Below are 27,817 nucleotides of genomic sequence, written 5' to 3' on the forward strand. Positions count from 1 at the left end.
ATAAATAAAAACAAACAGAAATGACTTCTATCTACACAATGCAGATAGTACAAGCTTAATTCTTAAAACTCTGCATTTTTTAAATTCACAATTTTAAATTCACAATGAACTCAGAATTTGAATCAGAGGAATAAAATGAAATACATATTCAAATATATGTATTGAAACTCATTTCAACAGAAAGCAGAACCATTTTTAATTATATTCAGCATTTCTACATTTTTTTTTTCTTGGAAGGAAATTAACCAACACATGATCTTAGTGCAGTCCTCACGTTTTTTGTGATTTCTGTTGGATTGTTCCAATACAACGTCACAAAGTATTACACAGGCTGACCCCCCCTGGAGCGTACACAGTACACTTATATAATACTTTTACCATAGATTCTGAAGTATCAGCTACAGGTTGAGAGGAAAACCGTGGGGGGGGGACATTTTTCTTTCTAGAAGTGCTACTAATCTGAATGCAACAAATGAGTGGAGAAGCAAACACACTCCAGGCGTAAATGGGGGATTATCTTAAAGGCCTTGTGCAAGGGAGGTGAGCCAGGCCAATGGCAACATTCAGCCCACCTCACCCCTGGGACTGCTGGCAGGCTCACTCCCCACCCCCTCCATATCCTCCCTTTGGGCAAATTGATACACAGCCTCCCTTGGAGACAGCTGGCTTAGACAATGTTCCCTGGATAAACACTACAGAAGCATTTTTGTTCAAAGACCTTATCCAGGTATTATTCTATAGCCTATAATCCCACAAATAACAATTGGAAATAAAAGATTGAAAAATGGCTCTGCTGATACAGATTCTCAAAAAAACATCTGAAAGGCCTTGAAAGAAGCTGTGATACAGCAAACTGAATAGCAATATTACATTTAATAAACCTATCTTATAAATGCATCCTGAAAAAATAAAGTCAAAAATCACAGTAGTAAAGCATGCAATTTTAAAACAATAAAAATTAAGTTCCATACTGTACAATTAATTACAGAATAGCATCGTGATTTACTATTTTACTTTAAAATTAGCACTCTGAAAATTAATCCCACAATTACTTTTAAAAACACCCCAAAATAATACCACTGATTTTTGTTGCTAGCAATCTCTCTCCTACATCCACTTGTCGTCATCTACAGCAACTTAAAGGACTCGCTGAGGCTTCCAGACTGCTGTCGGTGTCAGAGGCCAGAGTCCTGTCAGTGGACAGTGAAGATGCATCACAGACTGATGGGGATGAAGATGGATGCTGAGGGCCGTTGATCGTTGCTACACCTGTGCTATGAGAAACAAAGCATCCCTTCAGTTACAGAGAGATTCCTCACTCCTTCTTTCTCTTTCTCTAGCCGATTCCTGGTTACCCGTAATCTTGTTCCTACGGCGAGGGAGGACAACTGTATAATTTGATTCAGCACTGTCCTAAAGGGACACCTTGAGAGCTTGTTTGATGTACTGCTGAATGGCACCAGATCAGAAACCCACAGTGCACGAGTTCTAGTTCTGCCTGGGCCACAAAGCCAGCTGGGTGACTTTGGGCGACTCTCAGCCCTAGTCTAAACGTAAGGATATCCTGTTAGATCGCACCAGATAGGCAGAAACTATCAGAGATCAGGACACTTCCCAACTTGTTGACTACTCAGCGGAAATAACATTTCCAGCCTGGGAAATGGAAACAGACCTGGAGCGTTTCTGAGGTCTTAATAAATACAAGCAGATCCTACCAGCTAAAGAGCTGCGCAAGAGCAATTCATGCTGCACCGAGTTGCTTTTTCTCCCATATGTAGATATTATTGCCAACCTTCTTGCAGAGAAATGGTGTGCATTCCCATTGCATACAATTACTCTGATTCCCAATGTAAATATGGATATTTACACATGCAAAACGCTACGTAGCTGCCTACATGAATGCAGGCCTAATCTCAACATTCAGACAAGACACTGCATATGTGAACTAAGGCTAGATAAAAACGGCCTTTTTTCCTTACACGTGGCATTAACCAAAGAACACACGTAGCAACTAACCTAAAGGAGATGGCTGCCCACGTATGACTCCGTTCTTGGTCCTCTCCTCCAGCTCCACAACTTCTTTGTAAATCAATTCTGTAAATTAGCAGTTGTAGTGTTATTTGTAAAGTATTTCAAGCAAGCTAGAGAAGCAATTTCATCCATAAAAAGACAGTCACATTCTGAAAGATGAAACTCCACTTACCAATAGCAAAGCCACAAAGGAATGTATCAGACAGGCTAGCAATGCTCATGCTTCATGCTTCAATTCCGTTCTCCTTTAAACCATGGAACCACTTAAATGAATGGGACCAAGGTAGGAAATACAGGACATATGGAACAAAAGCTTGCTGGCATATGCAGAACACGATAATATTTTGCAAGCTTTTTACAATTGTATAGCTTAATGTTTCAGTCCAAGATAATCCCTGGAGTAGCTACAGAATTTCCTTCCATTCACTGAGAAAGGCTATTACCAAGCCCATGTAGCCAATGTCTCCGGGGCCTGCTGTTCCACAAACACATGATTTCTCATTTCCCCCTCTAGAGTTTGCCTCCATTTCTCCCAATTTTCCTCTCCCACTTGTCTTTGGGACACTATGCAGCATAGGGAGCTGGTCTAGTTTCATGTCACTTTCAAAAGAGGCTGGTTATTACTGCTATTCAGGCATTCTGGTCATAACTAAAATTATTATGATTGACTACCAGTCTTTCTTCCAACTAAAACTTAACCCAGAAGGCAGGGAAACAAGACATGAGTTCTTTCCGGTATGGATGGCCACAGAGTGAAAAGCCCTCCCACTGAAACCAATGATGTTACAGGAGAGGTGGCAGGTTGTCCACCTCCACTGCACTAACCCCCCTTTCCCAACCTTGTAGTAGTCCTGTGAAAGCCCTCCATCCATCCAGCATTCCCCCACCCCACCCCGGGTCATTGCTGCCTTTGCCTAGGTCCCTAGCGGATTGATTTTTTAAAATGCCACAATTCAGCGCTCCTACTAACCCTCCTTCCTTGCATCTCTACTACTAGCTTATGCTGAACACAGAAAACATTTATATCTCACCTTTCCATTCTTCTATTGTGTGCTCTCTTTCGTCTAATTGCTTGTCTGGTATCTTTGGAGGAGGCTGGGAACAGAAGAAAGGTACAACAACTTAGCTGAAGGAAACACTATGAACGAAACTACAGATGCAGCCAGTTTAATAACAAGTATGCAGTAAGCCTAGCTTAATAACTTCCTCAAGTGATAGGCACCACTGCAATTCTATGCCATTCAATCAGCAATCATTTAAAAAGACCAAGTTTGAGGGCTTTTTTTAGCAAGCAGACACACAAAATTTAGCTCTTTTATTCTTTTACAAATAAGCTCCACCCCCACCCGTTATACAGCAAAGGTATAGTTTCCGCCCTGAAGAGCCCCTGGAGCTCTGCCCGTCCTCCCCTCCCCACCGTCCTCTTCTATCCCAGAGTCTCCTTCCCAGAGACAAAGAGCCCAGAGTCCAAAGGGCCAAACTTACAGCTTCAGCTTCCGAAGGGTCATACCAGACGTTGATGTAAGGGTGCTGCAGAGCTTCATCCACTGAAATTCTTTTTGAGGCATCAATCACCAGCATTTTGGACAACAAATCTCTTGCCTGACTAGCTGCAAGAGCAATGTTTAATACAGAATATATTTAAACATTTTGGAAAGTGATTATAAAATAGGAAAAAACCCAAACCGATTATACTGGTCAGTAGGAGCTGCAGTCCAATTTCTTAGGAGTGGCTAATTTAAGGCTCATTTAGATAGAGAAGAGGACAGCCGGCCTGCAGAGAGAACAAAAGCAGCACAATTTCCCTTGGCTCCTGGAGATGTCCGGGGAGAGGGGAAAAGACAAATCCCCTTCCTTCTCAAAATTGGTTGGGGGGGGGAACATTTTTGCAACTAGAGACTCTGCTCTTGCTGGGTGCCCAGCCTCAGAAGTAGCCCCCTGCCTTGCTTCCTCTCACTGGTGGCAAAGCAGCTGGATAACCGGAGCTGCTGCTGCTGCTGCTGCTTCCTTCTCTCTGGCTGCTGCCAGGGCTCATGGACAGGAGGACCAAAGTAAGCCCCCCCTCCGCCCTCTCCAGTCAGATTCAGGCAGAATTTCCCACCAGGGAACATCAGGGAGAGCTGAACCTGCTCTGAAATTCCAGGTGTGAAAAAAGATCAAGACCAGATCAGGGGGAAACATGGTTCCCATGATCTACAATTTTAAACTGGTTACAAACTTCTGATAATGAAACTGTAAAATAATAAAAAATGACATTATTAAAGACGCAAGACAGACGGTATTTGCCTATCAGTGTAATCTCTTAGCAGAACCCTATAGTTGGTGAAATTAAAAGGGGAAACTGAAATTTGAACTTACCACGAGGAATCCTTCTGGTCAGCAAAGGGTGGACCTGATAGGACAGGAAAGAATTAACTCCTCTCCTCCTCAAGAAAGCAGGGCCAACAACAACAGAGCTCAGCTCCACTCCTCAGTCAAAGAACTGGATTTTAGCTGTAATAAACTATCACAAAACCTCCCCACAACAAAAGCTAGGACTGTGAGGATTTATGGCTAGCTAGCTTCAAGAGAACCTCTCTAAATCCACCACCACCCCCATACACACACTCGGGGCAACCAAATGTATCTCATCCAAAAGGGGGGAGAGATTTGTGGGTCTGCTCAGTATGACACCAGTGTCATCTTCTTGATCAGTGGAGAAATGGAGCTGATAGGAAAGCAGCTTCAAAACAGTTTTCCCCTTGTCCCCAAAAAGGTCCCCCAAACACACCAGGCAAAGCCCATGGTCAATCAAGACTCCATAATAGCACATCTCCAATTCTACCAGGTACAGCCAGCTCACCCAAGACTGTGTACATTCCGTCTTGCCAAGAATCCAACCTTTTATGCTGGGATCTTTCATTTATGGGCTATATTCTGAAGCTGGGATTCCAGGGTGAAAAAGAGCCGAAGGTGTGCGCTGGGTTCCCTGCTAGAGCAAGTCAGGAAGGCTGGAAAAAAGGGGATCCGGAGTGGAAAAAAGGGGATCCAGAGGGGAGGCGGCCTTGGGCAGAAGAGGAAGTGAAACAGGACCAAGATGACACAAAGCTTGTGGAAGCAAACGTGCAGTTCATAGGTCCGTCCTGACTTCCAGGAAGTGGATCCCAAGAACTGGATCATGGGCAAGAAAAAAGCCATTAGGTGTAAGAGGATGTGGATGAATACAGCAAAGCTTGTGTAATTGGAAAAGGAATGCTTTCAGAAAATTCTAAAAAGAAGCCAGTTAGAAGCCTGTAAGAGTGTCTTGTATTTGAGAGAAACTGGGAGACAAACACACTTGTAAACTGCCATAGCAGAGGTAGAAAGAGCTCTAGTTCTCTCCAGTCTAATCATGTTTACACATATTTGTACTTATCATTCATTTTTTTAATATTCTAACAGTTAAACAGTAAGAATAGGCAACTGATAAAAATTCATTTTATTTTTCCAGCCTTTCTAATTTTGATGAAAACATGAATTAGTTGCAAACATGTCATGCCACTATAACCTTATCTGTTTTTTTTTGCTAAAAAGATTTTTTGCTTTAAAAAAAGCTATTTTAGGATGTATTAACATCATATTGAGACAATTATCCCACTCTGCTTTGGTTCAGGTCCTATTTGGAATACTGTGTCCAGATATGCAATTGAGAAAAACCTTATCAGTAAACCGGAGCAAATTGGAGAAAACTATCCTGGTGTTTGTGGGCCAGTGGTGGATTTCAAATTTTTTTTACTACCGATTCTGTGGGTATGGCTTGGTGGGCGTGGCGTGGCTTGGTGGGCATGGCAGAGGAAGGAAACTGTAAAATCTCTATTCCCTCCCCAATCCAGGGGAAAGATACTGTAAAATCTCCATTCCCTCTCCAATCTAGGGGAAGGTTACTGCCAAATCCCCATTTCCTCCCAATCAGCTGGGACTTGGGAGGCAGAGAATAGATGGGAGCGGGGCCAGTCAGAATTTGTACTACCGGTTCTCCAAACTACTCAAAATTTCCGCTACCGGTTCTCCAGAACTGGTCAAAACCTGCTGAAATCCACCTCTGTTGTGGGCCCTGGAAGTTTTCCAGAAGAGACTGGACAGCCATTTGTCAGGAATGGTTTAGGGTCTTCTGCCACGGGCGAGGGGGTCGGACTAGAAGACCTCCAAAATCCCCTTGAACCCTATTAGTCTACGTTCCAAGATGATGAGGGACTGGACATTAACTCCTATGTGGAGCAGTTAAAGGAACTAAGTATGTTTAGCCAAAAAAAGCAGCAGTGGGATGAGTCATGGGGAAATAATAGATTCAGGTACAATATTAAGATATGTTTGTGATAGTAAGACCAGTTAGCCAGATGAACAGGCTACTTGCTTCATGTGGTGCTCCCTTCTGCATCTACCCAAGTACTGAGTGCCAGAGAGACCATCTGGCCTACAAGGAGGACCAATAGAGGCATAGGAAGAGAAAGCCAGTGCGTTAAAAAAACAAAACAGGCATGACCTGGCAGTGGCTAAGAGCAGAAAGGTTGAGGAAAGAGCAAAAGGGGCTAATTCTGGCTGCACAAGATCAAGCCTTAAGAAGAAATGCCTAAAAGCTAGAATTGAGAAGACAAGCTTGCCACATCTGCAAAGGAGCAAAAAACAAAAAACAAAAACCATTCTATCACCTGGTTAGCTGCTGCAAGAAGATCTTGCACAGACTGATTACAAACAACAGTAACATGACAAAGTAACAACAGTGGTGCATTGGAATAGCTGCAAGAAATACCATCTGCTTGCGAGCAAGAACTGGTAGGACCACAAAATAGAGAAAGTAATAGAAAATGAAGAAGCTAAAGTTCTCTGGCCCTTTGGAACTCAGACAGACAAGCAGCTTTTCACGTAACACCCCAAATGTGACAACTGTCAATAGGGAAGCCCGAAAAGTCTGCCCGAGTGGACACGGCAGTGGCCAGGAGACAGCAGAATAGACGAGAAAAAACTGGAGAGAATTGCGAAATACCAAGTATCTAGAAGTGAGAAAGGAAAGCAAAGATAGCCCCGATAGTAACAGGTGCAATCCCAAAGTATCTGGAACTCCACCTGAACCCTATCTAGCAAAAGGCAACTTAAAGTGGAAGAGCTCACACCCTGCACCGATCACTTTTGCACCATTGAATGCCAACATTTCTCTATCCCAGGACTCAATGGGGGAATACAAATCCCAAACCCAGTCCAAACACCTGGCTGACTGTGTGTGGCCAACCGTAATGGTTTACGGAGCGTGCCTGCCCTCCACTCTCAAAGGGCAGCCTGACCTCCTCTTCTACCTGGCAGGACTTGGCACAGCGGCATCAGAGGCACTGCCCGGCCTCTGGGCCTGAGGGAAGACACCTTGGAAAAACCCACCCGGTGACCTGCCTGAAGGAGACAGGCGGGAGAACGGCTCACTCCCTTCCTCCTCCTCCCTCCTGCGAAGCCAAGACACTGCCAGCTGCCACCTCCACTCTCCCTCGCCTCAGCCTTCTCCCTGCTGGCCGCAGGTGGTTTATCTATATAAACTTAGAAGCCAAGAAGTGAGCCAGAAGCTCCCTTCATTCATTCTTTCCTTGCTAAGGAATGACAAGAAATGCCCCTTAACCCACGGATGGCCTCAGCCGTGAAGATGGGGATAGGGCTACTTCTGTGGCAGCCATTCCAAAGAAACTGCCCTCTTCACACCCCTGGCACGAACAGGGAGAAGAAGGATGGCTTCTTCTTCTTCTAACATGGTAGATTGTTGGCTCTGCCTTCTCGGGCAAAATAAGACAATCCTCTCTTGTCCTGTCAACTCGCACCTCCACTGACAAAAAAGCACCTTTTGGCCACAATCCCTACATCAACTGAAGCATGAAAAAGGCCATCGTGGTCAGTGACCTTCCAGAGCATCTAATTCTGGATCGCATTGAATTCAAAAGGCGAAGGGAGAGAAAATGTAACTTTCTTTCTGTGATTGAATCCAACATACAAACTGCCTAAATGAGATTCCATAAATATTTTCACTGCCTAGTTTCTATCTAATATGAAAGCATGATTGTGGCACCACGGCTATTTTCAGGCGGTCTATAAGTTCGTCTTCAAATTGGAAATGACAGCTTGATGACATATCACACGACCTCTGCAACAGGAAGTCAGAAGCTGCTTTTGACAGGTCAAACGCCATGCTCAAGGTACGCATAACGTGGCAGGGTTCAGCGCAAGCAGGAGCAGAAAGTATTTTTTTTTTCCCTTCAGCTTTACAACTATTCTGGGGGAGTGGGGAGAGAGGCATGTTATTGCCCTTGCTACGGTTCCCTTTAACTGCTCAAGTGCAAGAAAGGGCCCTGCCAAAGGTGGCCTTCTGCCCAGAAGGGATGTCACCTTCTTGCGAAAGCCAGGCCTTCTTGTTGGCACACAGAAAAAGGTGAGGTGCTGACGATTCTCTTCGCAGAGAATTGGGTCAATCTCATCCCTGCATTGGCCCTTTTGTTGCATTGGCTCCCTAGAGACATCTTGCTGCCTATCTCAAGGCCCAGTTCTTGGTTGAGCAGGTTTTGCTCCACAAATGGGAAGTGGGATACTTGAAATCACAAGGAGCAACATGGAAAAGCTGTTTCTGAAGACAATAAATAGTTTCACAAGTCTTGGAGAACGGAAACAGCTGCCTGACTGGCTAATTTCTGCCTATGGTTCTAGTGACTGTCAGTGGCCAAGGGAAAAATACTTTAATTGGCCAGGATAAATTTTGGCATTTATGACATCAATAAAATAGAGAAATCTCCTTCAACAAAGTACCATAGGCCACCAGTTCTATTTATTTACTTCTGGTATATTTGTAGTGACATGTAATAGTAAAATAAGTATGAGTATGAGGAAAGTAGCCTTTTCTTTTTTATAAACCAGAAACTCATTTGCCTTCATCTATGAACTTTTGCTATTCTACAATAAAGGTAAAACTGGGAATAGTCATATAAAACATATAAAAGATCTTCAGGGGAGCTAGTTATTTATAAGAGAATGAGAACAGTTAACGAGGTAGATGTGATCCCAATGCTTTAAAAAACCTAGATTCCACTTATTGGAGCCTACAATCCAATGCGTCTTTTACTTATATTATTCCCAAGACAACATTTCAACATTTGCAAGAGAAAAATTTAACAGTATCTTACCTTTCAGTTTATTGTGGTCAGAATCAACTGGAAAGAGAACATCTGGAAAGAGTTTTTCAAAACTATAGCCAGCATATTTAGGCCTATTCTCCACATACGTCCTCACTGTTGGTTGCAACTTCTTCATAAATTCGGGACACGGTGTCCCTAGCTGTTCAATAACTTTATTCCACTGATCGATATCTGAAATCACGAAGCTAAGAAAATCTATGTATTTGGTGTTCAAACAAAGGTTATGTTAAAACTACCATTCGCTCAGAAAAAGTGGTAAGAAGAACAAGAAAAAAATGAATTTTAGAGTTCCATAGCAATTCCACTCTTTAGTTTTGCTGGTCTACAAGAACAGATCCTCTCAACAAAAACCTAGTAAATTCACGTCTGTGATACAGAAATGTAAAAGAGTCATATATGAGCAACTCAAAAATAAACATTTGCAATTGGAAAATAAGAAACTCATCCATTCCTCACACATAACTGTAAAGTGGCTTCCCAATTTTAATTCAACAACAACAAATAGAAAAAATGTGATGAGAAGTTGTGTCTTTATTGAAAGTGTGCCATTTAAAAAAAAAAAAAATCCTGGTGTTGGTAAATTCTGAGCTGGCAGACTCAATACACATATTTCTGGTTTGTTGTGCTCCTAAATAGTTAAAACAAGGGGTCCAGAATTGGTGATGAGGTTTGGGCTGGCTGGAGAACTTGGAAGATTTCAACACAAAGATTTCAACATATCCAAGCAGGAGGCGTTCCTATGAATTAAATGTGCTTTTGCCACATCACTGTTCCTCATGAAGGGCTGGGGGGAGGAGGGTCAAGGCATGCGCTGCACGGCTTATGCCTGTTACAGGGCATCCCCACCTAACAACTAAGATCAGGGTGTTTTTTTCCCCCATTTGCCTGCCATATCTTATGCAACTTAACTATGTTTTTATAAAGTTCTCAACTAAAACATTTATCTGGAAGACAATTCTAGTGATGTTAATATATAATCTCTCTCTGTAAAATTTGTCCTTTTCCCTTAGCCAAGAATTGTTTTAGGAAAGGAAACATCCCTTACTACACTATATGCTGTACCACGGAGGGACATGAGATTTGTTGTACAAAATGTGTGTATTGTGCCAAAGGTGAAGGGTCTTTGCTGAATGAGAAATAAGCATAGTCTCTGTCCTAATTTGTAAAACGGTGCATCTGATGCTGTCCATTCAAACTGTATCAACTATTGGACATGTCAGTTTAAGCTGAAGAGTCTCTTGGAAATGTAATAATTTAACTTGTGTCCCCGACATTCAGAGGTGAATATTAAAATTCATTACAAATGATGATTAAAATAGCTGCTAACAGGCGTGTCGAAAAGTCAGGAAGAAAAAAATCCAGGGGAAGCATCTGAGGCACCTACACTTGGAGCAATCCCACACCTGCCCGCCCCCCTGGCCCCGGAAGAGGAACAATCCAACTGTTTTCACATATAATATTAGCAAAATGTTAGGTAGCAGTATTATTAGAAAAGAAAGCCAAACACTTGGAAGTCCTCCCACGCCCTCGTCACTTCCCGCCTGGACTATTGCAATGCTCTCTACATGGGGCTCCCCTTGAAGAGCACCCGGAGGCTCCAGTTAGTCCAGAATGCGGCCGTGCGGGTGATAGAGGGAGCACCGCGTTGCTCCCATATAACGCCTATCCTGCGCGGCCTACACTGGCTACCGGTAGTCTTTCGGGTGCAATTCAAGGTCTTGGTTACCATCTTTAAAGCGCTCCATGGCTTAGGACCGGGATACCTTCGAGACCGCCTTCTGCCGCCGATTGCCTCCCAACGACCTGTGCGCTCCCACAGAGTGGGCCTCCTCAGGGTGCCGTCGACCAAACAATGTAGGTTGGCGGCCCCCAGGGGGAGGGCCTTCTCTGTGGCGGCACCAGCCCTGTGGAACGAGCTTCCTCCAGGATTACGACAACTCCCCAACCTCCGGACCTTCAGATGTGAACTGAAGACTCTATTATTTCAGCGCGCTGGACTAGCCTAAGATAAAATGTTTTAGCAAATTTTAATGGGGTTTTTATTGGTTTTTACTGTTTTAGTGATCAGGCCATGATAATATTTAGTTTTAACTGGGTTTTAATGTTTATTTATTATATTGTTTTAATATGCCTGTGAACCGCCCTGAGTCCTACGGGAGATGGTGCGGTATATAAGTTTGATTAATAAATAAATAAATAAATAATGCAAAGAAGTGAAGATAAAAATTATGTTGAGGGACAAAAACAGATTTCTCTGTAAATCCAAATATAGTTTAAGATCAAACTCAGACAAGGTATTCTTGGCTGACTGAACTCTTAATAAAAGACAATTTTTCATGTATACCAAATTGTATGAAAAATATTTGTCAATAAAATTTATCAGGCCATTAAAATATCTAATGCTTTTAGAGGGGAGGGGTGTAAAATTTAATATTTGTGTTGAAAAGAAAAACGGTAAAGAAGATTTGTCTGCTCAGATTTCTGTTCAAGGCCCCAGGAAGGATACGGTCTGTGCCAGGAAATAAAACACCACCTTTGATCATTTCTCCCATGATGCACCCCACTGACCAAATGTCAACTGAAATCAAAATGCAATGACATTAACTGAGTGGAAGGAAACAAAAAAAGGAGTTTGAGAAGGAAACACACAAACAAAACGGCCAGGGACAACGAAGAGGGAGGCAGGAGGAACATAAATGGATAAAAATGTGCCACCATCCCAGTGGAGACTATTTCCTACTGCTAGATGCAGCCTTAACAGAATCAATTTCTAATTTTTATATTTATCAGAAATAAATATTAGGACTTTAAGAAACAAACACTGTGTCAAACTTATATTCCAAGAAGGAACATTAAAAAAAAAAAAAAGAGGGAGAGAGAAGACAGCTACCAGAAGAAATTAATTACCAAAAATTCATCCCGCTGCAGAAGCACAAGGATACAGTCCCTTCCTGGAAAGAGGATTTTGTGGCAAACCATTTCTCCCATAATGCACCCAACAGACCATAAATCCACTATGTTTGTAGCACAAAAAGAAGAAGCAAAGCAAACTGTCACTGGAAATTAAAAGAAGCAGCAGGACATGACTGCATCTTACGGCAAAGAAAGCATTAACAAAAGGGAACAAAGAATCATGAGTTCAAGGCATGAATGTATTTCCAAAACATACATAGGACTCCCACGGCAAAAACACCTTCTGTGCAAGGAAAACAGGAGAGAGAGACTGCCGTGGGATAACATCTTCTTGCGCTGATCCTGTTTTGCATATGTTACGTCTCTTTTAGAATAAATTCTAACATTGTCAGAGTCCTTGCACTATAAGCTACCTCAAATAAAAGATAAATAGTAAGAAACTGAATTATTTAAGAAAGCTAATACAGAAGAAGCACAAATTTTATTAGCAATGAGAATCAAGAATTGGCTGCTTAAAAATTAATAAACTAAAATTAGTATCAAAAATTGAGATTTTATGTGGAAAGGTGATCATTTTTTTAAGAGAAGTGGCAGTGTGGGTATATTGCTCCTCCTCGAATACACTGCGCTAGCCACCTGGGAAAAGGCGATAATGAGCCACTTCCACCACGTGCCAAGAAACTGAGCTGAAAGAAATTTTGCTTTTATTTTTCTTACACTGAGATAAGTAACCATTATCCATGCTGTGCTAATATATGTGGCACTGTTAGATGTTCCTGTTCAAAAGATTGTTCAAAAGTGCTCTTGGTTTACACAGAAATAGTGTGTGTGGAAAGACTGTGAACAATTGCCTTCAGTCAAGCGTAGCTCCCTGGGTCCACAGTTTTCTTGGCAACAAAACCAAAATAGTTTGCTTCAACTTTCTAATCTAGAATCCAGCCCTAAGAATCCCTGGCGTTTCCCTTTCAAGTACTAACCAGATCCCTCCCTGTTTAGCCCTTTGGGGATCAGCCACGGAGATCCAGATGTATCTACAGAAAAAGGACTTGGCTTTAGGCCAAAGGAGCAGGAAGGGTTACAGCAAGGATAGGGCAATCCACCGAGACCCCTCTCAGTATTTATACAATTCCTTGGACAGAAATCCTTTGGGAACAGGAAAGTGTTCTAATATATTATAACTTACTTACCTATTAGAAGTATTCCTACACTGTATTTCATCAAAAGAAAATTCCCTTCAGTAAAGTAAAAAGAACAAAATTGCAGACAAACAAGATGAAAGCAAACAATTAGAGAATGCCAGAGACCCTAATCCTTCCAATACTATCTTTTGTAATCTGTCTCGTACAAAGTGCTCTCAATCCTCAATTCACAGAGTTCATCAAGGAAAACATTGCAGTGTGTGTTATTAAAATCAGCTTAGAGAGCAAGCAATGGCTGTAAAAATGGTAGCACTTAATCATGGAGAAGATGACCAACTTAGTCTTCAAAGTATTTTGCAAATATATTACTGCATGTCTCATTGGTTTATAAAAGCATGGTTAGCAGAGTAATCAACCCACTAACCCTCAGAAGTATTCAAAAGCGCTCCACTGGATACCTAGAGCGACAATAAATCAACCTATTTGATTCTTCTCATCAATAAGCAACAGTTAAGACTCCATGGTCCAACGTGTGTGTGTGCGCGCGTGCCAGATGGACCCTATAAGGAGTCTTCTGCCACGGATACCTCAACCATTCTCTTTTGCCTCTCTGCACATGTAATATTTAAATCTGTTTTAGAAACCATTTTAAAAGTTTTGCTTTGAAGAGGAAGGTAGCAATAAAGGAGAATATTTGTAGGTCAGAGTTGAAATGAAGGGTCCTTGGTGCTCTCTGAGGTTGGCTGTTTTCTTGCAGACATTTTATTACTCTTAACTAGCACTAGCTCAGAGAGAACCAAGGACCCCTCAGAGTAAGGTAGGTTTGTTTAAAGTAAAATATATTAGCACAGATATTACAAAAATATTTATAAATTATAATTTATTGTAATTGATAATTTCTTCTTTTAGAATTTTTACATTATTTATATGGATAAATATATATATATATATATATATATATATATATATATATGTATGTATGTATGTATGTATGTATGTATGTATGTATATAAACATCAATTTCAATGGGATATATGGAGCATTAAAGTATTGTTCACTTAAGAGTTTGAAGCAAAGCAAATTTTCCTAATATCAAAGTTTTTAATAAACACGACAGATCATCACATGCAATAATTGCAATAATTCATTTGTTTTGAAGCTTACCTCCAACACTTGTCTGTAAACAATGTGAATTAGCACATAACATCATGCCATGAATATATATCCTTTTATGAGCCCTAGTACAAACAGAGACATCTACCCCTCATTCCTTCAATCCACAACAATGGCACTGTGTCAAAAGTGATTTTTTTGTAGCTATGAAAGCAGGAAAAGCTCAAAGGCAGCATGTGAAATAAAAAGTTCCCTTATCCTGTGTGTCTGTCCTGTGTAATAGACCGATAAAATAATAGAGTAGTTTTCTTCTTCTATCCTTGTTTCAAAATGGGCAGTGTTAACTGTAGTGCTAACCATACCCGATACGGCAGACAGGGGCAGCGGCTGACCCGCTCGCTCACCTGCAGGAGCCATCAGGACAACCCCCACCCATCATGGCGTCAGAGTATCTGCTTAACCATGGCAACCAAAAATGTCGCCACGGCAGTCACTAAGCAGCACTGTCACGTGACCCTGCACTTTAAGACCGTGTCACTTAGCCACAGACATGGCAGGTCCAGTTGCTATCATTAAGCAAGGACTTCCTGCGTATAGTTCATCTTAATTTCAGCCACTTTATAGAACTAGAAGTTATTTTTCACATTTGAAGAACATCAAAACTAAGAAAATAAGCACTGTTGTCCCAACACCATCAACGTAACATTTCCTAAGGTGCTTGCAACAGGAAACACTGAGACTAAACTGATAACGCATTAGGTTTTAACAGCTAAATAAAACATAAAATGAGGCATGTGAAAAGATGAGAGAGAAACCCAAGGAATGGAATTCTAAAAGATGCTGTCTAAGAACCAAAACGTGAGACTTCTAACCGTTTTCTTTGTATCCCATTCCAAGGATGACTTCTGGTGCTCGGTAGTAGCGTGTCACGACGTAAGGAGTCATCATGAAGCTGGTCCCGGCTGTTCTGGCCAGCCCAAAATCTAGAATCTTGAGTGTGCAGTCGGCTTTCACCACAATATTGCTAGGTTTTAAATCCTTTGAAGAGAAAGATGTGAAATAGGAGATCTCCTCCGAGGAATATCAAAAGCATATTTGATATTTTAATCATATAAAAATATGATTAAATAAATAAATAAAGCAGGGTACAAAAAAATCAGCTCAACAACTACAACTGTGCTCAGCAGCATCTCTGTGAAAATAGCACAAAATATACTCCTCTTTAATAACTTGTGCAAGTTATTACATATGTTCTTCTTTTAGCATTCAGAAGGAAAATACACAGCTCTGAAATTTGCAGGAAGGGCCGTTGCTGGCATTGGCCCTTCCAGGATAAGATGTAACACTCTTTGCATTTTTCATTTAATAAGGAACAGGGATTAGCCATGGAACCGCTTCCACAGTGACTCTACGCAGTAGTCCTTTCCTACTCTCCAGGAAATAAATTCAACACGTTTGAGCTGAGGGAAATTATGCAAAAAAAGTAAAGTCTTCCTCCAGTGGAGTTCAACTCCCGGGTTAGCCTTCCCAGTTAAACCAGACAGAAAACAGGACGAGATGAACTCATTCTACTTTATTCTAAGGGGACCCTAACAGAATCTTACAAGCCTGAAAGTTTAGACTTCCTGCCACCACTTTCAGTTGGCTTGACCCATGCGGCTGGGCTTTCTTTCTCAGTTTCTTTCTTTGACTGTTAACCCACTTGGGGCTCCTGCAAATCTTGTCTGATTGTTTCCTAAGTAGTCTCTTTTCCTCCAAGGTCATCCACACATTCCATTGTTATTTTTCTGCCTTTCCTCCACGATCCTTTTCAGAATGTCCAATCAAGTAGGACACCTCCCTAATATTCCCTGATCCTCTCACCCAAACACTTAATCAGATCCAACCCTGCTTAGCTTTTCCAAGAGCACCTCTTGTTGACTATGCACCACCTCCTTCTGAGAACTGCACAAACAGCAGAATTCTTGGACATTTTTAATTCAGAAGACAGATGAAATGCGGTTTTTTCACAGCAGAGTCACCATTAAATCCAGAATATTTAGTGATTAAAAAGCATCCCTCTTAGAATGCAGTCATATTTACCATGCCCAGACTTAAGTTGTGCCGAGAAGATTTAAGAATAAATCCAGTTAATTAAGAGCAAGTGACACAATTCCTAGTCAAGTGTTATATTTGAGAGGAAGCTTGTAAAATTGGCCCAGATGTTCTTTCAAGTATATTAATATCTGTTTAGTTTAATAAAGAAAAAAAAATCACATGACACGTAAAACAACAGAAATGATCTCACTAACCCTATGTATGATTCCAGCCGAGTGGAGATGCTTGATGCCGCACAACATCTGATACAGCAAGTAGGACATCCGTTCGTGGTCAAGCTCCATCTGGATGACTTGGCAGAGGTTGGCATCCATGAGCTCCATCACTATGTAACTTTGCAGGAGAGGGGAAACAGGCAGTGAACTCATGGCAGAAGGTCTCATTGTATCGTTAGTGGTGCGTTATTATAGTTAACACAGACTCCCCAAAATTCATACTTACACATCTTGGAATTCTTCCAGTGATTTCTGTGGAGTGAACACGTTTAACAGACCAATTATCTATGAAGAAGAAAAAAGATACAGTAATAAGCACATAATTTTTGATTATAATTTATATAAAAAGTAAAAAATAAGCTGCAAAACTGGAGAATCTGATTAACTTAGAGCACCAAAATCTCTATATTATTTTCTAATTTATACCTAGGTTACAATACCTATCAATTTTATCTTTACTGTTGAAAAATCCCAGATTTAGAATTTGATGGTCTACAATGGAAAGAGAAAATCCTTCTCATGTAGAGTTAGTACAAAATAAACTTGAATAAACAAATCATAAAACAAGAAAACAACTCAGATAACAAGTGTATGGTTGTGAGAAAAATAATACCTAAAAAGAACCAGTGGATTATGCAGGCAAATCTGAGACTCTCTCTCTCTCTTCCTTAACTATGCACAATTTCTAAAACATAAAAACATGACCTGGGCGAGGTCATCAGTGGTTTCGGGATGAGTTATCATCTGTACGCTGATGATACTCAGCTGTACTTTTCCACCCCGGACCACCCCAACGAAGCGGTCGAAGTGCTGTCCCGGTGCCTGGAAGTCTTACGGGTCTGGATGGGGAGAAACAGACTCAGGCTCAATCCCTCCAAGACGGGAGTGGCTGTGGATGCCGGCACCCCGGTACAGTCAGCTGCAGCCGCAGCTGACTGTTGTGGGCGAGTTAGTGGCCCCAAAGGAGGTGGTTCGCAACTTGGGTGTCCTCCTGGATGGACGGCTGTCCTTTGATGAACATCTGGCGGCCGTCTCCAAGAGGGCTTTCTACCAAGTTCGCTTGGTTCGCCAGTTGCGTCCCTGCCTTGACCGGGATGCCTTATGCACAGTCACTCACGCTCTGGTCATGTCTCGGTTGGATTATTGCAATGCTCTCTACATGGGGCTGCTCTTGAGGTGCACCCGGAGGCTACAGTTAGTCCAGAATGCGGCTGCGCGAGTAGTAACGGGAGCCGCTCGCGGCTCCCATGTAACATCACTGCTGCGTAGTCTGCACTGGCTTCCTGTGGTCTTTCGGGTGCGCTTCAAGATTTTGGTTACCACCTTCAAAGCGCTCCATGGCTTAGGACCCGGGTACTTACGAGACCGCGTGCTGTTACCCTATGCCTCCCATCGACCCGTACGCTCTCACAGAGAAGGTCTCCTCAGGGTGCCGTCCGCCAAACAGTGTCGGCTGGCGGCCCCCAGGAGTAGGGCCTTCTCTGTTGGAGCATCGACGCTCTGGAATGAACTTCCCCCTGGCTTACGTCAAGTGCCTGATCTTCGGACCTTCCGTCGTGAGCTAAAAACATATTTATTTATTCAAGCGGGACTGGCATAATGGTTTTAATAGTTTTAATCTTAAATTGGGGTTTTTTATTGGGGTTTTTAAATTTTTTATAATTTTAAATTTAAACTTTTAATTATCAGCCTTTTGTAATTTGCTAGGTTTTAATTGTTGGTTTTAACTGTATATGTATTGTGTTTTATCTTTGGCTGTACACCGCCCTGAGTCCTTCGGGAGAAGGGCGGTATAAAAATTTAATAAATAATAAATAATAATAATAATAAAGAATCTAAAAGAAAATTGTTCAACTGACTCCCAATTTAACTTAACGCCAGGTATAAATGTATACAGCTATATAATATCCACCCAGACAAAAGAGATAAGATCTTTGAAAAATATTCCTGTATATAGTCTAGGGTTTCCCCATGCAAAATAAAATGGCTGTCCACTGCAGAATTCTAGTTAATTATTTTGTTTTTCTAGAAAATCAGAAAGTTCAGGACTGAGAAATCATTCACTCTGGCCATATGTGAAGCCAAAAGAAAACTTTATAAACCACAAATCTTTTCTTGATAGTGAATAATGAACTAGCTAGTGAACATGGCAGTTCTGTGGCTGGATAGGAAGCAGGGAGGAGAGTCAGACTCATGGTGATGGCTCTGCGCATGCGCGAGGATGGCGGTTTACTAGAGGAGCTCGGATCGGCGTGGGGTGCTTTTCCCGAAATGGGGGACTCCGGATGACTTACCAGGCTGCTCCTGTCCCTCGGTGTGCTGTATCATCTGCTTGGCAGCCGCAGGAGAGGTCTTTTGGCCCTCTCGGATGTGCGGCAGCCAAGAACGGGCCGAGGGAAGAGCGGCGGACCGGTTGGTGGTGGCCATTTTTGGGGACGCGAGGGAGGCGAGGGAGGCCTGCTGTTGCCTGTGCTGATTGCAGGCCTCGATTTCGGCCCGGCTCCAGCCGATTCCAGCGGCGATGAGAATTCGGCCCGATTCCATCTGGGGCATGGATTCCGGTCCGTTCGCCTGGTTATGGGCCCGCCAGTTCCATCGGCGCTTTGTTGCGCCTGGCGAGGCCTTGTGGGCCGCGAGGCGCCCGTCCAGCGGCGTCCAGTGTTCTGCGGCCCCATCGGTTCCATCGGCGGCGGGCGTGGTGAGGCCGTGGTCGGAGATGAGGCCGGAGGCAAGGCTATGGTTTGGCTCCCTCTTCTGGCACTTTTGGCACATTACATCGTGCTTTGTTCATCTGCCTTTTGCTGTATGGCCTGCCTTCCTCCCCCCCCCCCGGACTTTTGACCATCGAAGCTGGGTCGTCAGGTATTTATACCCACGGGTTCCTGGACTGGACTGGACTGGATTGGACTATGGACTATGAACAGACTGACGGCCATTTCTACCTTATTAAGACCTTCTGTAGAAACATTTTCCATAGGTTTACCATGGAGGCTGCCGGCCTGTTTACCTGGGCTTATCATCTTCATCTGGTTCCAGCTTTATTTGTCCTCTTTGACATCTGGACATCCGTTGGAGGATCCATCTTTAACGTCTTACCATCTGGGATGTTACCATCTTAGCACCCTCACCGATTCGTACTTTTCTATGCGTTCGCTGCACATGAACTCTTGCGCCTGCAGTGCCCCGCCTCGCAGGAAGGGCCCGCCTCACTACCAAGGGCCGGCCTCAATGACGGGTCTTGGGACACACAGAGGTGGCATGCGAAGAGCAAGAGCCTTTGGGGTTTTTTAGATAGGGCATTTTTAAGGGGTGGGAGGGTTAGGGCGGGTGTTGGGGGTAGCCCGACGGGAGGGAAACCAGTCCTCGCGCTCGTGGCGATTATTTAGTGGGTTCGGAGGTTATGGGGGAATGTGTTCCTTTTGTGAGGTGGTTCCATTTGCACGGTAAGTGGGAGGGGCAGATATGGCGGAAGGGGGATCGTGTCGGTCTAGGGGTCACGCGTTCGATGTCTGCAAGCGATCGCGTGCCCGATCCTCTGACTTTCCGTTCCCCGGATGGTCAAGACCCTCAGAGCCTGGGCCTTCGTCTTATGTTATGCAACGCACGGTCCGTGGCCAATAAGGCCCCCCTAATACACGATCTTATCCAGGGGGGCGCCGCGGGTCTTATAGGCGTTACGGAGACCTGGTTGGGCACTGAAGGCGTGCCCTGGTCGAAATGTGCCCACGGGTTTCCGTGCATTCCATCAGCCGAGGGCCCAGGGTAGGGGTGGGGGGGTGGCGGTTGCTATTAAAGAGAGTCTAGAGCCGAGGGAGACCACTGTACCTCAGATTGCCGGGTGTGAATCCCTCTTTGTGAGATGGGGTCATAGGTGTCAGATGGGCTTGCTGGTCACGTACCTGGCTCCTTGCTGCGTGACAGCTGCCCTGCCTGAGCTCCTGGAGGTGCTTGCCGGGTGGCAGTGGAGACCCCCAAACTTTTAGTCATGGGGGACTTTAACTTGCCATCTGCCGGCTCGTCATCGACAGTGGCTCGGGAGTTCATGGCTTCCATGACGGCCTTGGACCTGACTCAAGTAGTTGATGGCCCCACTCACATCGGGGGTGGCACTCTGGATCTTATTTTTATCTCTGGTCAGTGGTTGAAGGATCTGGATTTGAGAGATGTAGTCATAGAACCTTTGTCATGGTCAGATCACTCTCCTTCGCCTGGACTTTCTGACCGCCACTCAACACCGCAGGGAGACGGAACCACAACGTTGGTTCCGTCCCAGGCGCCTGATGGACCCGGAGAGGTTCCGGACGGAGCTTGGGCCACTTCCTGAGGGTCTGGCTCACGGCACGGCAGAGGAACTAGCCGCAGCCTGGCAACGGGCTGCGGCTGGGGCTTTAGACCGTGTCGTGCCTCTGCGCCTCTGACCCGGCGCAGATCCCAACCGGCTCCTTGGTTCTCCGAGGAGCTGAGGGGGATGAAACGCCGGAGAAGACGCCTAGAGAGCTCCTGGAGGTCTAGCCGTTTAGAAGCTGATCGGACACTAGTTAGGTCCTATACTAGGACCTACCTAGTGGCACTGAGGGAAGCGAGGCGTTGCTACGCCTCCTCCCTCATTGCGTCGGCAGATAACCGCCCAGCCGCCCTGTTCCCTCCTTCACCAGGGGGAGCGGGATGACCCGTTGCAGGGACGTGCTGAGGAGTTTAACGGTTATCTATACGATAAAATCGTTCAGCTTCGAGACGGTCTAGACCAAAATTGCGGCGATTCAGATGAGGCGTCTGAGGGTGGTCTTGGTGACATTTGTTGGGATGAGTTTGACCCTGTGGCTCCCGAGGACATGGACAGGTTGTTGGGTAGGCTGAATGCCACCACGTGTTTACTGGACCCGTGCCCCTCCTGGCTGGTGCTGGCCACTCAGGAGGTGACACGAGGCTGGCTCCAGGCGATTACGAGTGCCTCCTTGTTGGAGGGAGTCTTTCCGGCCGCCTTGAAAGAGGCGGTGGTGAGGCCCCTCCTCAAGAAGCCCTCCCTGGACCCGGCTGTCTTAGGTAATTATCGTCCGGTCTCCAACCCGCTCGCGAAGGTTGTAGAGAGTATGGTGGCATATCAGTTTCCTCTGCACCTGGATGAAACTGTCTATCTAGACCTGCTCCAGTCCGGTTTCCGGCCCGGTTACAGCACGGAGACGGCTTTGGTCGCGTTGGTGGATGATCTCTGGAGGGCCAGGATAGGGGTTGTTCCTCTGCCCTGGTCCTATTAGACCTCTCAGCGGCTTTCGATACCATCGACCATGGTATCTTGCTGCGCCGGTTGGGGGGATTGGGAGTGGGAGGCACCGTTTATCGGTGGTTCTCCTCCTATCTCTCCGACCGGTCGCAGACGGTGTTGACAGGGGGGCAGAGGTCGGCCCCGAGGCGCCTCACTTGTGGGGTGGCGCGGTCGATTCTCTCGCCTTCTGTTCAACATCTATATGAAGCCGCTGGGTGAGATCATCAGTGGCTTCGTGTGAGGTACCAGCTGTACGCTGATGACACCCAGCTGTACTTTTCCACACCGGGCCACCCCAATGAAGCTATCGAAGTGCTGTCCCGGTGTTTGGAGGCCGTACGGGTCTGGATGGGGAGAAACAGGCTCAAGCTCAATCCCTCCAAGACTGAGTGGCTGTGGATGCCGGCATCCCGGTACAGTCAGCTGAGTCCTCGGCTGACTGTTGGGGGCGAGTCATTGGCCCCGATGGAGAGGGTGCGCAATCTGGGCGTTCTCCTGGATGAACGGCTGTCTTTGAAGACCATTTGACGGCCGCCTCCAGGAGAGCTTTCACCAGGTTCGCCTGGTGCGCCAGTTGCGCCTTTCTAGACCGGGATGCCTTATGCACGGTCACCACGCCTCGTGACGCCTCGCCTGGATTACTGCAATGCTCTCACATGGGGCTCCTTGAGGGGCATCCGGAGGCTTCAGTTGGTCCAGAACGCGGCTGCACGGGTGATAGAGGGAGCCCTCGGGCTCCCGTGTTACACCTATCCTGCGCAGACTGCACTGGCTACCTGTGGCCTTCCGGTGCGCTTCAAGGTGTTGGTGACAATCTTTAAAGCGCCCATGGCATAGGGCTGGGCTATTTACGGGACCGCCTACTGCTACCAAATACCTCTCACCGACCTGTGCGCTCCCACAGAGAGGGACTCCTCAGGGTGCCGTCAGCTAGGCAGTGCCGTCTGGCGACACCCAGGGGAAGGGCCTTCTCTGTGGGGGCTCCCACCCTCTGGAACGAACTCCCCCCAGGACTTCGTCAACTTCCGGACCTCCGAACCTTTCGTCGCGAGCTTAAAACGCACTTATTCATCTGCGCGGGACTGGATTAGATTTTAAAGTTATTGGTTTTAAGGGTTTTTTTATTATTTATATTGTTTTTTAAATTCGGCAATAGAATAAGTTTTTTAATTGTTGTTTTTTAATTTGTATTTATATGTATTTTAACTGCCTGTGAACCGCCCTGAGTCCTTAGGGAGATAGGGCGGTATATAAATTTGAAAAATAAATAAATAAATAAATGTCCCTCCTTCCCAGAGACAGACTTTAGCTCAATTGTTCTCTCTCTCTCAACCCATCCTACTAAGGACTGTATGCAAATAAAACAAGGAGAGACCTGATGGGACGACTTTAGGCTTCAACAAAAAAGGCAGATTTTCAATTAACCAATTTAAATTATAAACCCAATACTTCCCTGTAACAGTTATACCTTGTGGTTTAGGCTTCTTAATTTATCTTTACCCTTGAATGGTAAAGACAGCCAAAGAATCACTTCCTAAAGGACAACTCTGATATTATCTTTAAGTCTGCACAAATAGACTTACATTTTTGTGGTTTACACACTTCATGAGGACCAGTTCTCGATAGGCTCTTTTAGCATGTGTTTGATTTTGAAAGGGTCGACTGAGTTTCTTGATTGCAACATTTCTTTCCAGAAGAGCATCATAAGCTGCACTGTGAATAAAAGAAAACTGCCATCACTCACAGGCATGCAACCAGGCACTGCCAGAAATGGATTCAAAAGGTACTTATCAAAATTATATTAGCAGTACATAATTTCAGTTTAGGCGAGATGACAGAATTCAATAAGGGGATATACAAGAGCTGAAGCATTAATTTTAGGCATGAACCCAACCGGAAATCTGGAGCCAGATCAGGTAGAATAAATTCTACACTTACTATAATATAAACTATTAATATATTTGTTCTTCTCCAGAGGAGCGAGTACAGGGACAGGGTCTCTTCTATGGGACTAAATGATTCTGATTTTTCCAGAGAATAGAGCCCATCTCTTCTTCAGTCCTCAAGGGCTTCAATTCAACATGGCTGTTGCCATCTACCTTTTCCCCCACTGAAAAGTAACACTTAAAAGAATTTAACAGCATATATCACCCTGTTGAAGCACCATCTGGAATTAAAAGCAACTTCATGTGGAAAAAACAACAACCTTGGAATGAAAGGCCACATAACAAAGAATCTCCTCTCTTTTCCTGAGTCCATAGAGACCCATGAGCAACCTCCCATGGACCAGTGATATCCCATCTGACAGGAAACAGGCTGGAGTTTCCTCTTCTTTATTGGTTCCCATCTGAAACTCTGATTCTATCCAACCAGCTCTTTTGTCTGATGGAGAAATTGGGCAGTGGGGGGGGAGGATTTCTCTCTTCCAGGGAAGACTAGAAGGTAATTGCACAGGAAGGATGGGGGAAACAGTTTCACTCTTCTGAAGCAGAGGTGATGTCTGGTCCAAGAAGAGGGTCAAAATGGTGGCAGCATGTTGGATGAAAGGGACTAAAAGCCAGAATAAAAGCTGGACACTTTTATGGCAAGCAGGGAGTTGATCCTCTATAGCCTACTTCTTCCTAGAGAGGTAATCAACACTACTCCATCTTTGATTGTCTTCTCTTCTTCAATAAAAAAAGATTCTTTCGCTGAGGAAAATGCCTTACCATACTATCCCCTGTGCACCTGAACCAATCGGCTTCAGATTCTGGTATCGCTTTAATACGGTGAAAGTAGAATCTCCAATTTCAACGCTGTAGAAGTTATTTTCACGCTTGCTTCTGCTCATGATGCCTCCAGCTGAAGAGCTTAAGCTAAAAGACACCAACCTGCAATTCAGAAATCAACATTTTCCAGACTCATATAAAATGGCACATTATCCTATTGTGCTTTCCTTCACTATATAAATGAAAGAAGAATGCTACTAATACGTAGGAACTTCAGGTACATACTGTTGGTAGTACATACTAATTGTTTACATTAGTTTAGTAATGAGCAGAATTATTTGCTGTTCAACTCTAAGACAATTTGGCTTTCATTTCTAAACCAATCTGCACAGTCACATGAATGATTCTACAATCCCAACCTGTCGTTCCTACATCCATGGAGTCATGTCAAGAATTTAGGAGTATGCAACCTGATTTTGCAACCAATCATCTGTGACAGCCCCACAAAGCAGCAGTGCATAAAAAAACAAGATCGGCTCCCAGTTCTACCCTATCCAGAGGCAGCTGACCCCAAATTGCTTAGCCAAAAAAAAAAGGGGTGGGGTGGGGGAACCAAACTCTCCACTGAATATTTTCAAGCATCTTCAAAAGCGTCTTGTCCCACATCACCATTTCAAATGATACCGTGTTGGAAGAGGCCATTTAACCTAATGTCACGCTCAGTGTGGGAATCCAAATTAAGGCATCCCTGACAGTTAAATTATGTTTTTTGTTGTATACAAACAGTGAGACGAAAGGAATCTACCAAATTCCTTAATTGGCTGCACTGCTCTTACCATTAGTGATTCTTCTTCTTTTCTAAAATTCAACCTGAATCAACCTTCCTTAAATCCATTATTCCAAGTCCTGCATTCTGAAACAAGAAAAAAAGAAGTCTCAAGCCTTCTTCAATATGACAACTCCATTCAGAGATCTAATGAGTGCTATCATCTCTACTCAGCCTTCTCTGTGCAAAGCTATGATCCTTTTATGTCCCTCCTCAGAACTGCTTTTAACCCCTTAAGTGTGGTGCCCAGGACTCCCAAAACTGCCTAAAACTACACTGATCTTTAAAGTGCTCATTCATATTCAATTTGCTATCAGCTTCTATTCTGAGATCTTTTTCACAAATAGTCTCAGCAAGGTAGGCACACCACATTCTAGACTGTACATTTAATTTGCAGACAAAACCTGGAGGGAATTGCAAAGGACACAGAAATCACTGTTACTTTCAGCTCACTTGTCTCATCCATCAAGATTATTTTGAATCCAGCTTCTGTTTTTTTACATACTAGGTAAGCCATCCAATTCTGTATCCTATGCAACTGATAAATCTTTAATTCTTCACCTATGTTAACAATATAAGTATTGGAGAACAGAGGGCCCAGGGTTCATCTATGGGGAATTCTCCTTAATGTTGTATTTATTTACCCGTTTTAGATTATTTGACATCCTTTGTTTACTGATAATTGTCCCCTCCAGGTAAGAATTAAAGGAATTAGGTTGTACATTTACATATCTGTCATGCTTGGAAAATGTGAGGCCAGGACAGGGCAAGGGTGAATGGCTTTTGGAAGGGAAGCCCCGGGGCATGACTCAGGTCAGGCAGCCTCAGGTTAGGGAGCCACTCTCCCCTGGAAATTCAACTCTGGAACCAACTCTGAGACCGACTTCAGGATCGATGTCCTTAACATTATTTTCATCATCATAAGCCGCCCTAAACCACGCTCTCAGCTACGCATTCGTAGATTACAAAATAAATAGTTGAAATGATTAAGAGGCCCAAAAGATTAAATTTGCATCTCCACTATTTTGCTGCATGGATTTCTTTTTAATTTCAAAATCTGACTTTAAAAATAACGAGGAGTTCATTTCTAGAGCGAAGGAAGGGCGCCTGTTCCAAGGCCGGAGCCCCCAGCCCCCCCGCCCCCTCCTCGCCGGGAGACCCGGTTTCCATCCGCTCAGCGCCTCCGCTCTGCACCTGCCCGGCCGCCGCCACCCCGCCCCAGCGCGGCCCCGAAGGGAGGAGGCAAAGGCCGCCGGGGTGGCCAAAGGGCAGCTGGGCTGAGGGAGCGGGGCCCTCGGGCGGCGGGGGCAGCCGCGGGACGGAGGGAGGGTGGCACCCCGAAGCCGCCGTCGCCTCTCCGCTCCTCACCTTGGCCGACCACCTCGCCCACTTCCGACAGGCCGAGCTCCCACCTCGCTCGGCCTTGCGCTCCGGCCACGGGCCCAGCAGCCCTCGGCCGCTCAGGTGCACCGCTCGCCGCCTCCGCGCCCTCCGGGTCGGCGCCGACAGGAAGGAAGGCAGGCAGGAAGGAGCCGGTGCTGCCGTCGATGCGGCCTCTCTGGCCGCCGCCTCTCCTCCTCTCCGCGGAAGCGACCCCGGCCCCGCCCCTTCCTCCTCCTCCTCCTTCGCGCCACCTGCGCCTGCGCCCGCGCCCGCGCCCGCCCCTTCCGCTGCGCCGCCCTTGCGTCCCGCAGGAGGGAGGTTGGGCGGGGTCTCCGCGAGCTGCGCCTGTGGTGGGGCCGGTCTTGGGGGGATCGGCCTGCAGGCTTTTCCTTTAGCAGCCGGGGACTCGGGCGGCCCCTGGGAAGAGAGAGTGCAGGTTGGGTGAAAGCTGGCACCAAAGACGAAATTGCGATGTACTCCTGCAGGGGCGTTTCCCTTGACGGAGTTCCTTAAGGCGCCTGGTTGCCGTCAGCATTGAACGGGTCCTCATACATGGTGCGAGGTGCTGCCAAAACGCTGTTGGTCCGTCAGCTCAGGAGGCTGTCCTGGAGCAAGAGGGGCGTGGCCCATCGAGCAGCCGAGCCGGAAAGAAGGTTAATCACGAAGGCCACCTTAGCCCGGTCGTCTGGGAAATCCTCTGGCCTCATAGCCATGTAGAGCTGGCACTGTCCCAAGAAGGTCGGGAACATCTCAGGCTGCCCAGAAAACTTATCCGCACGGTTATCGGGCACTGCGGCGAGGAGGAGGTGGGAGGATGGGGGCTGCAGGCACATTCCTGGCAGCAAGTTGGCCTGCCAAGTGAGCCACTTGCTGCTGGAGCTGTTGATTAGCCGCGCGTAGCTGCTCTAACTGCTGCTGTACCTGCTGCTGATCCATCTTTGGTGGAAGATG

At 45.1% G+C, this 27,817-nt stretch overlaps 1 protein-coding gene across 7 annotated transcripts; it reads right to left on the reverse strand.

Moving 5' to 3' along the window:
• Nucleotides 1-171: 171 nt before the first annotated feature.
• Nucleotides 172-27,083, reverse strand: MAPK8 (mitogen-activated protein kinase 8). Of its 7 annotated transcripts, none has more exons than XM_058186812.1 (13): nucleotides 26,852-27,083; nucleotides 25,494-25,570; nucleotides 24,658-24,804; nucleotides 23,533-23,662; nucleotides 16,913-16,971; nucleotides 16,666-16,804; nucleotides 15,247-15,412; nucleotides 11,716-11,787; nucleotides 9,198-9,380; nucleotides 3,517-3,641; nucleotides 3,063-3,126; nucleotides 2,017-2,094; nucleotides 172-1,269 (listed from the first exon to the last, which is right to left on the reverse strand). In XM_058186812.1, exons 3-13 carry the CDS (start codon nucleotides 24,777-24,779, stop codon nucleotides 1,124-1,126), a joined length of 1,284 nt encoding a protein of 427 aa, XP_058042795.1. In that variant the 5' UTR covers nucleotides 24,780-24,804; nucleotides 25,494-25,570; nucleotides 26,852-27,083; the 3' UTR covers nucleotides 172-1,123. The 7 variants fall into 7 exon arrangements, with proteins under 7 accessions (XP_058042795.1, XP_058042796.1, XP_058042797.1 ...); XM_058186813.1 differs by lacking the exon at nucleotides 11,716-11,787 and adding an exon at nucleotides 12,152-12,223; XM_058186814.1 differs by having other exon boundaries at nucleotides 24,658-24,819.
• Nucleotides 27,084-27,817: the final 734 nt, after the last annotated feature.

The sequence above is a fragment of the Ahaetulla prasina genome, chromosome 5 (genome assembly GCF_028640845.1).
Source record: "Ahaetulla prasina isolate Xishuangbanna chromosome 5, ASM2864084v1, whole genome shotgun sequence".
NCBI lineage: Eukaryota > Metazoa > Chordata > Lepidosauria > Squamata > Colubridae > Ahaetulla > Ahaetulla prasina.

What these genes read in the sequence shown, in the direction of transcription:
- MAPK8 (XM_058186816.1), bottom strand. Translation starts at nt 24,779, where the DNA reads ATGAGCAGAAGCAAGCGTGAAAATAACTTCTACAGCGTTGAAATTGGA. An exon ending in CGGCTGGAATCATACATAGG is followed by an intron (nt 15,413 to 16,665) that starts GTTAGTGAGATC and finishes TTCTCTTCAAAG; the next exon opens with GATTTAAAACCTAGCAATAT. An exon ending in TTTATTTCCTGGCACAGACC is followed by an intron (nt 9,381 to 11,715) that starts GTATCCTTCCTG and finishes TCGTGATTTCAG; the next exon opens with ATATCGATCAGTGGAATAAA.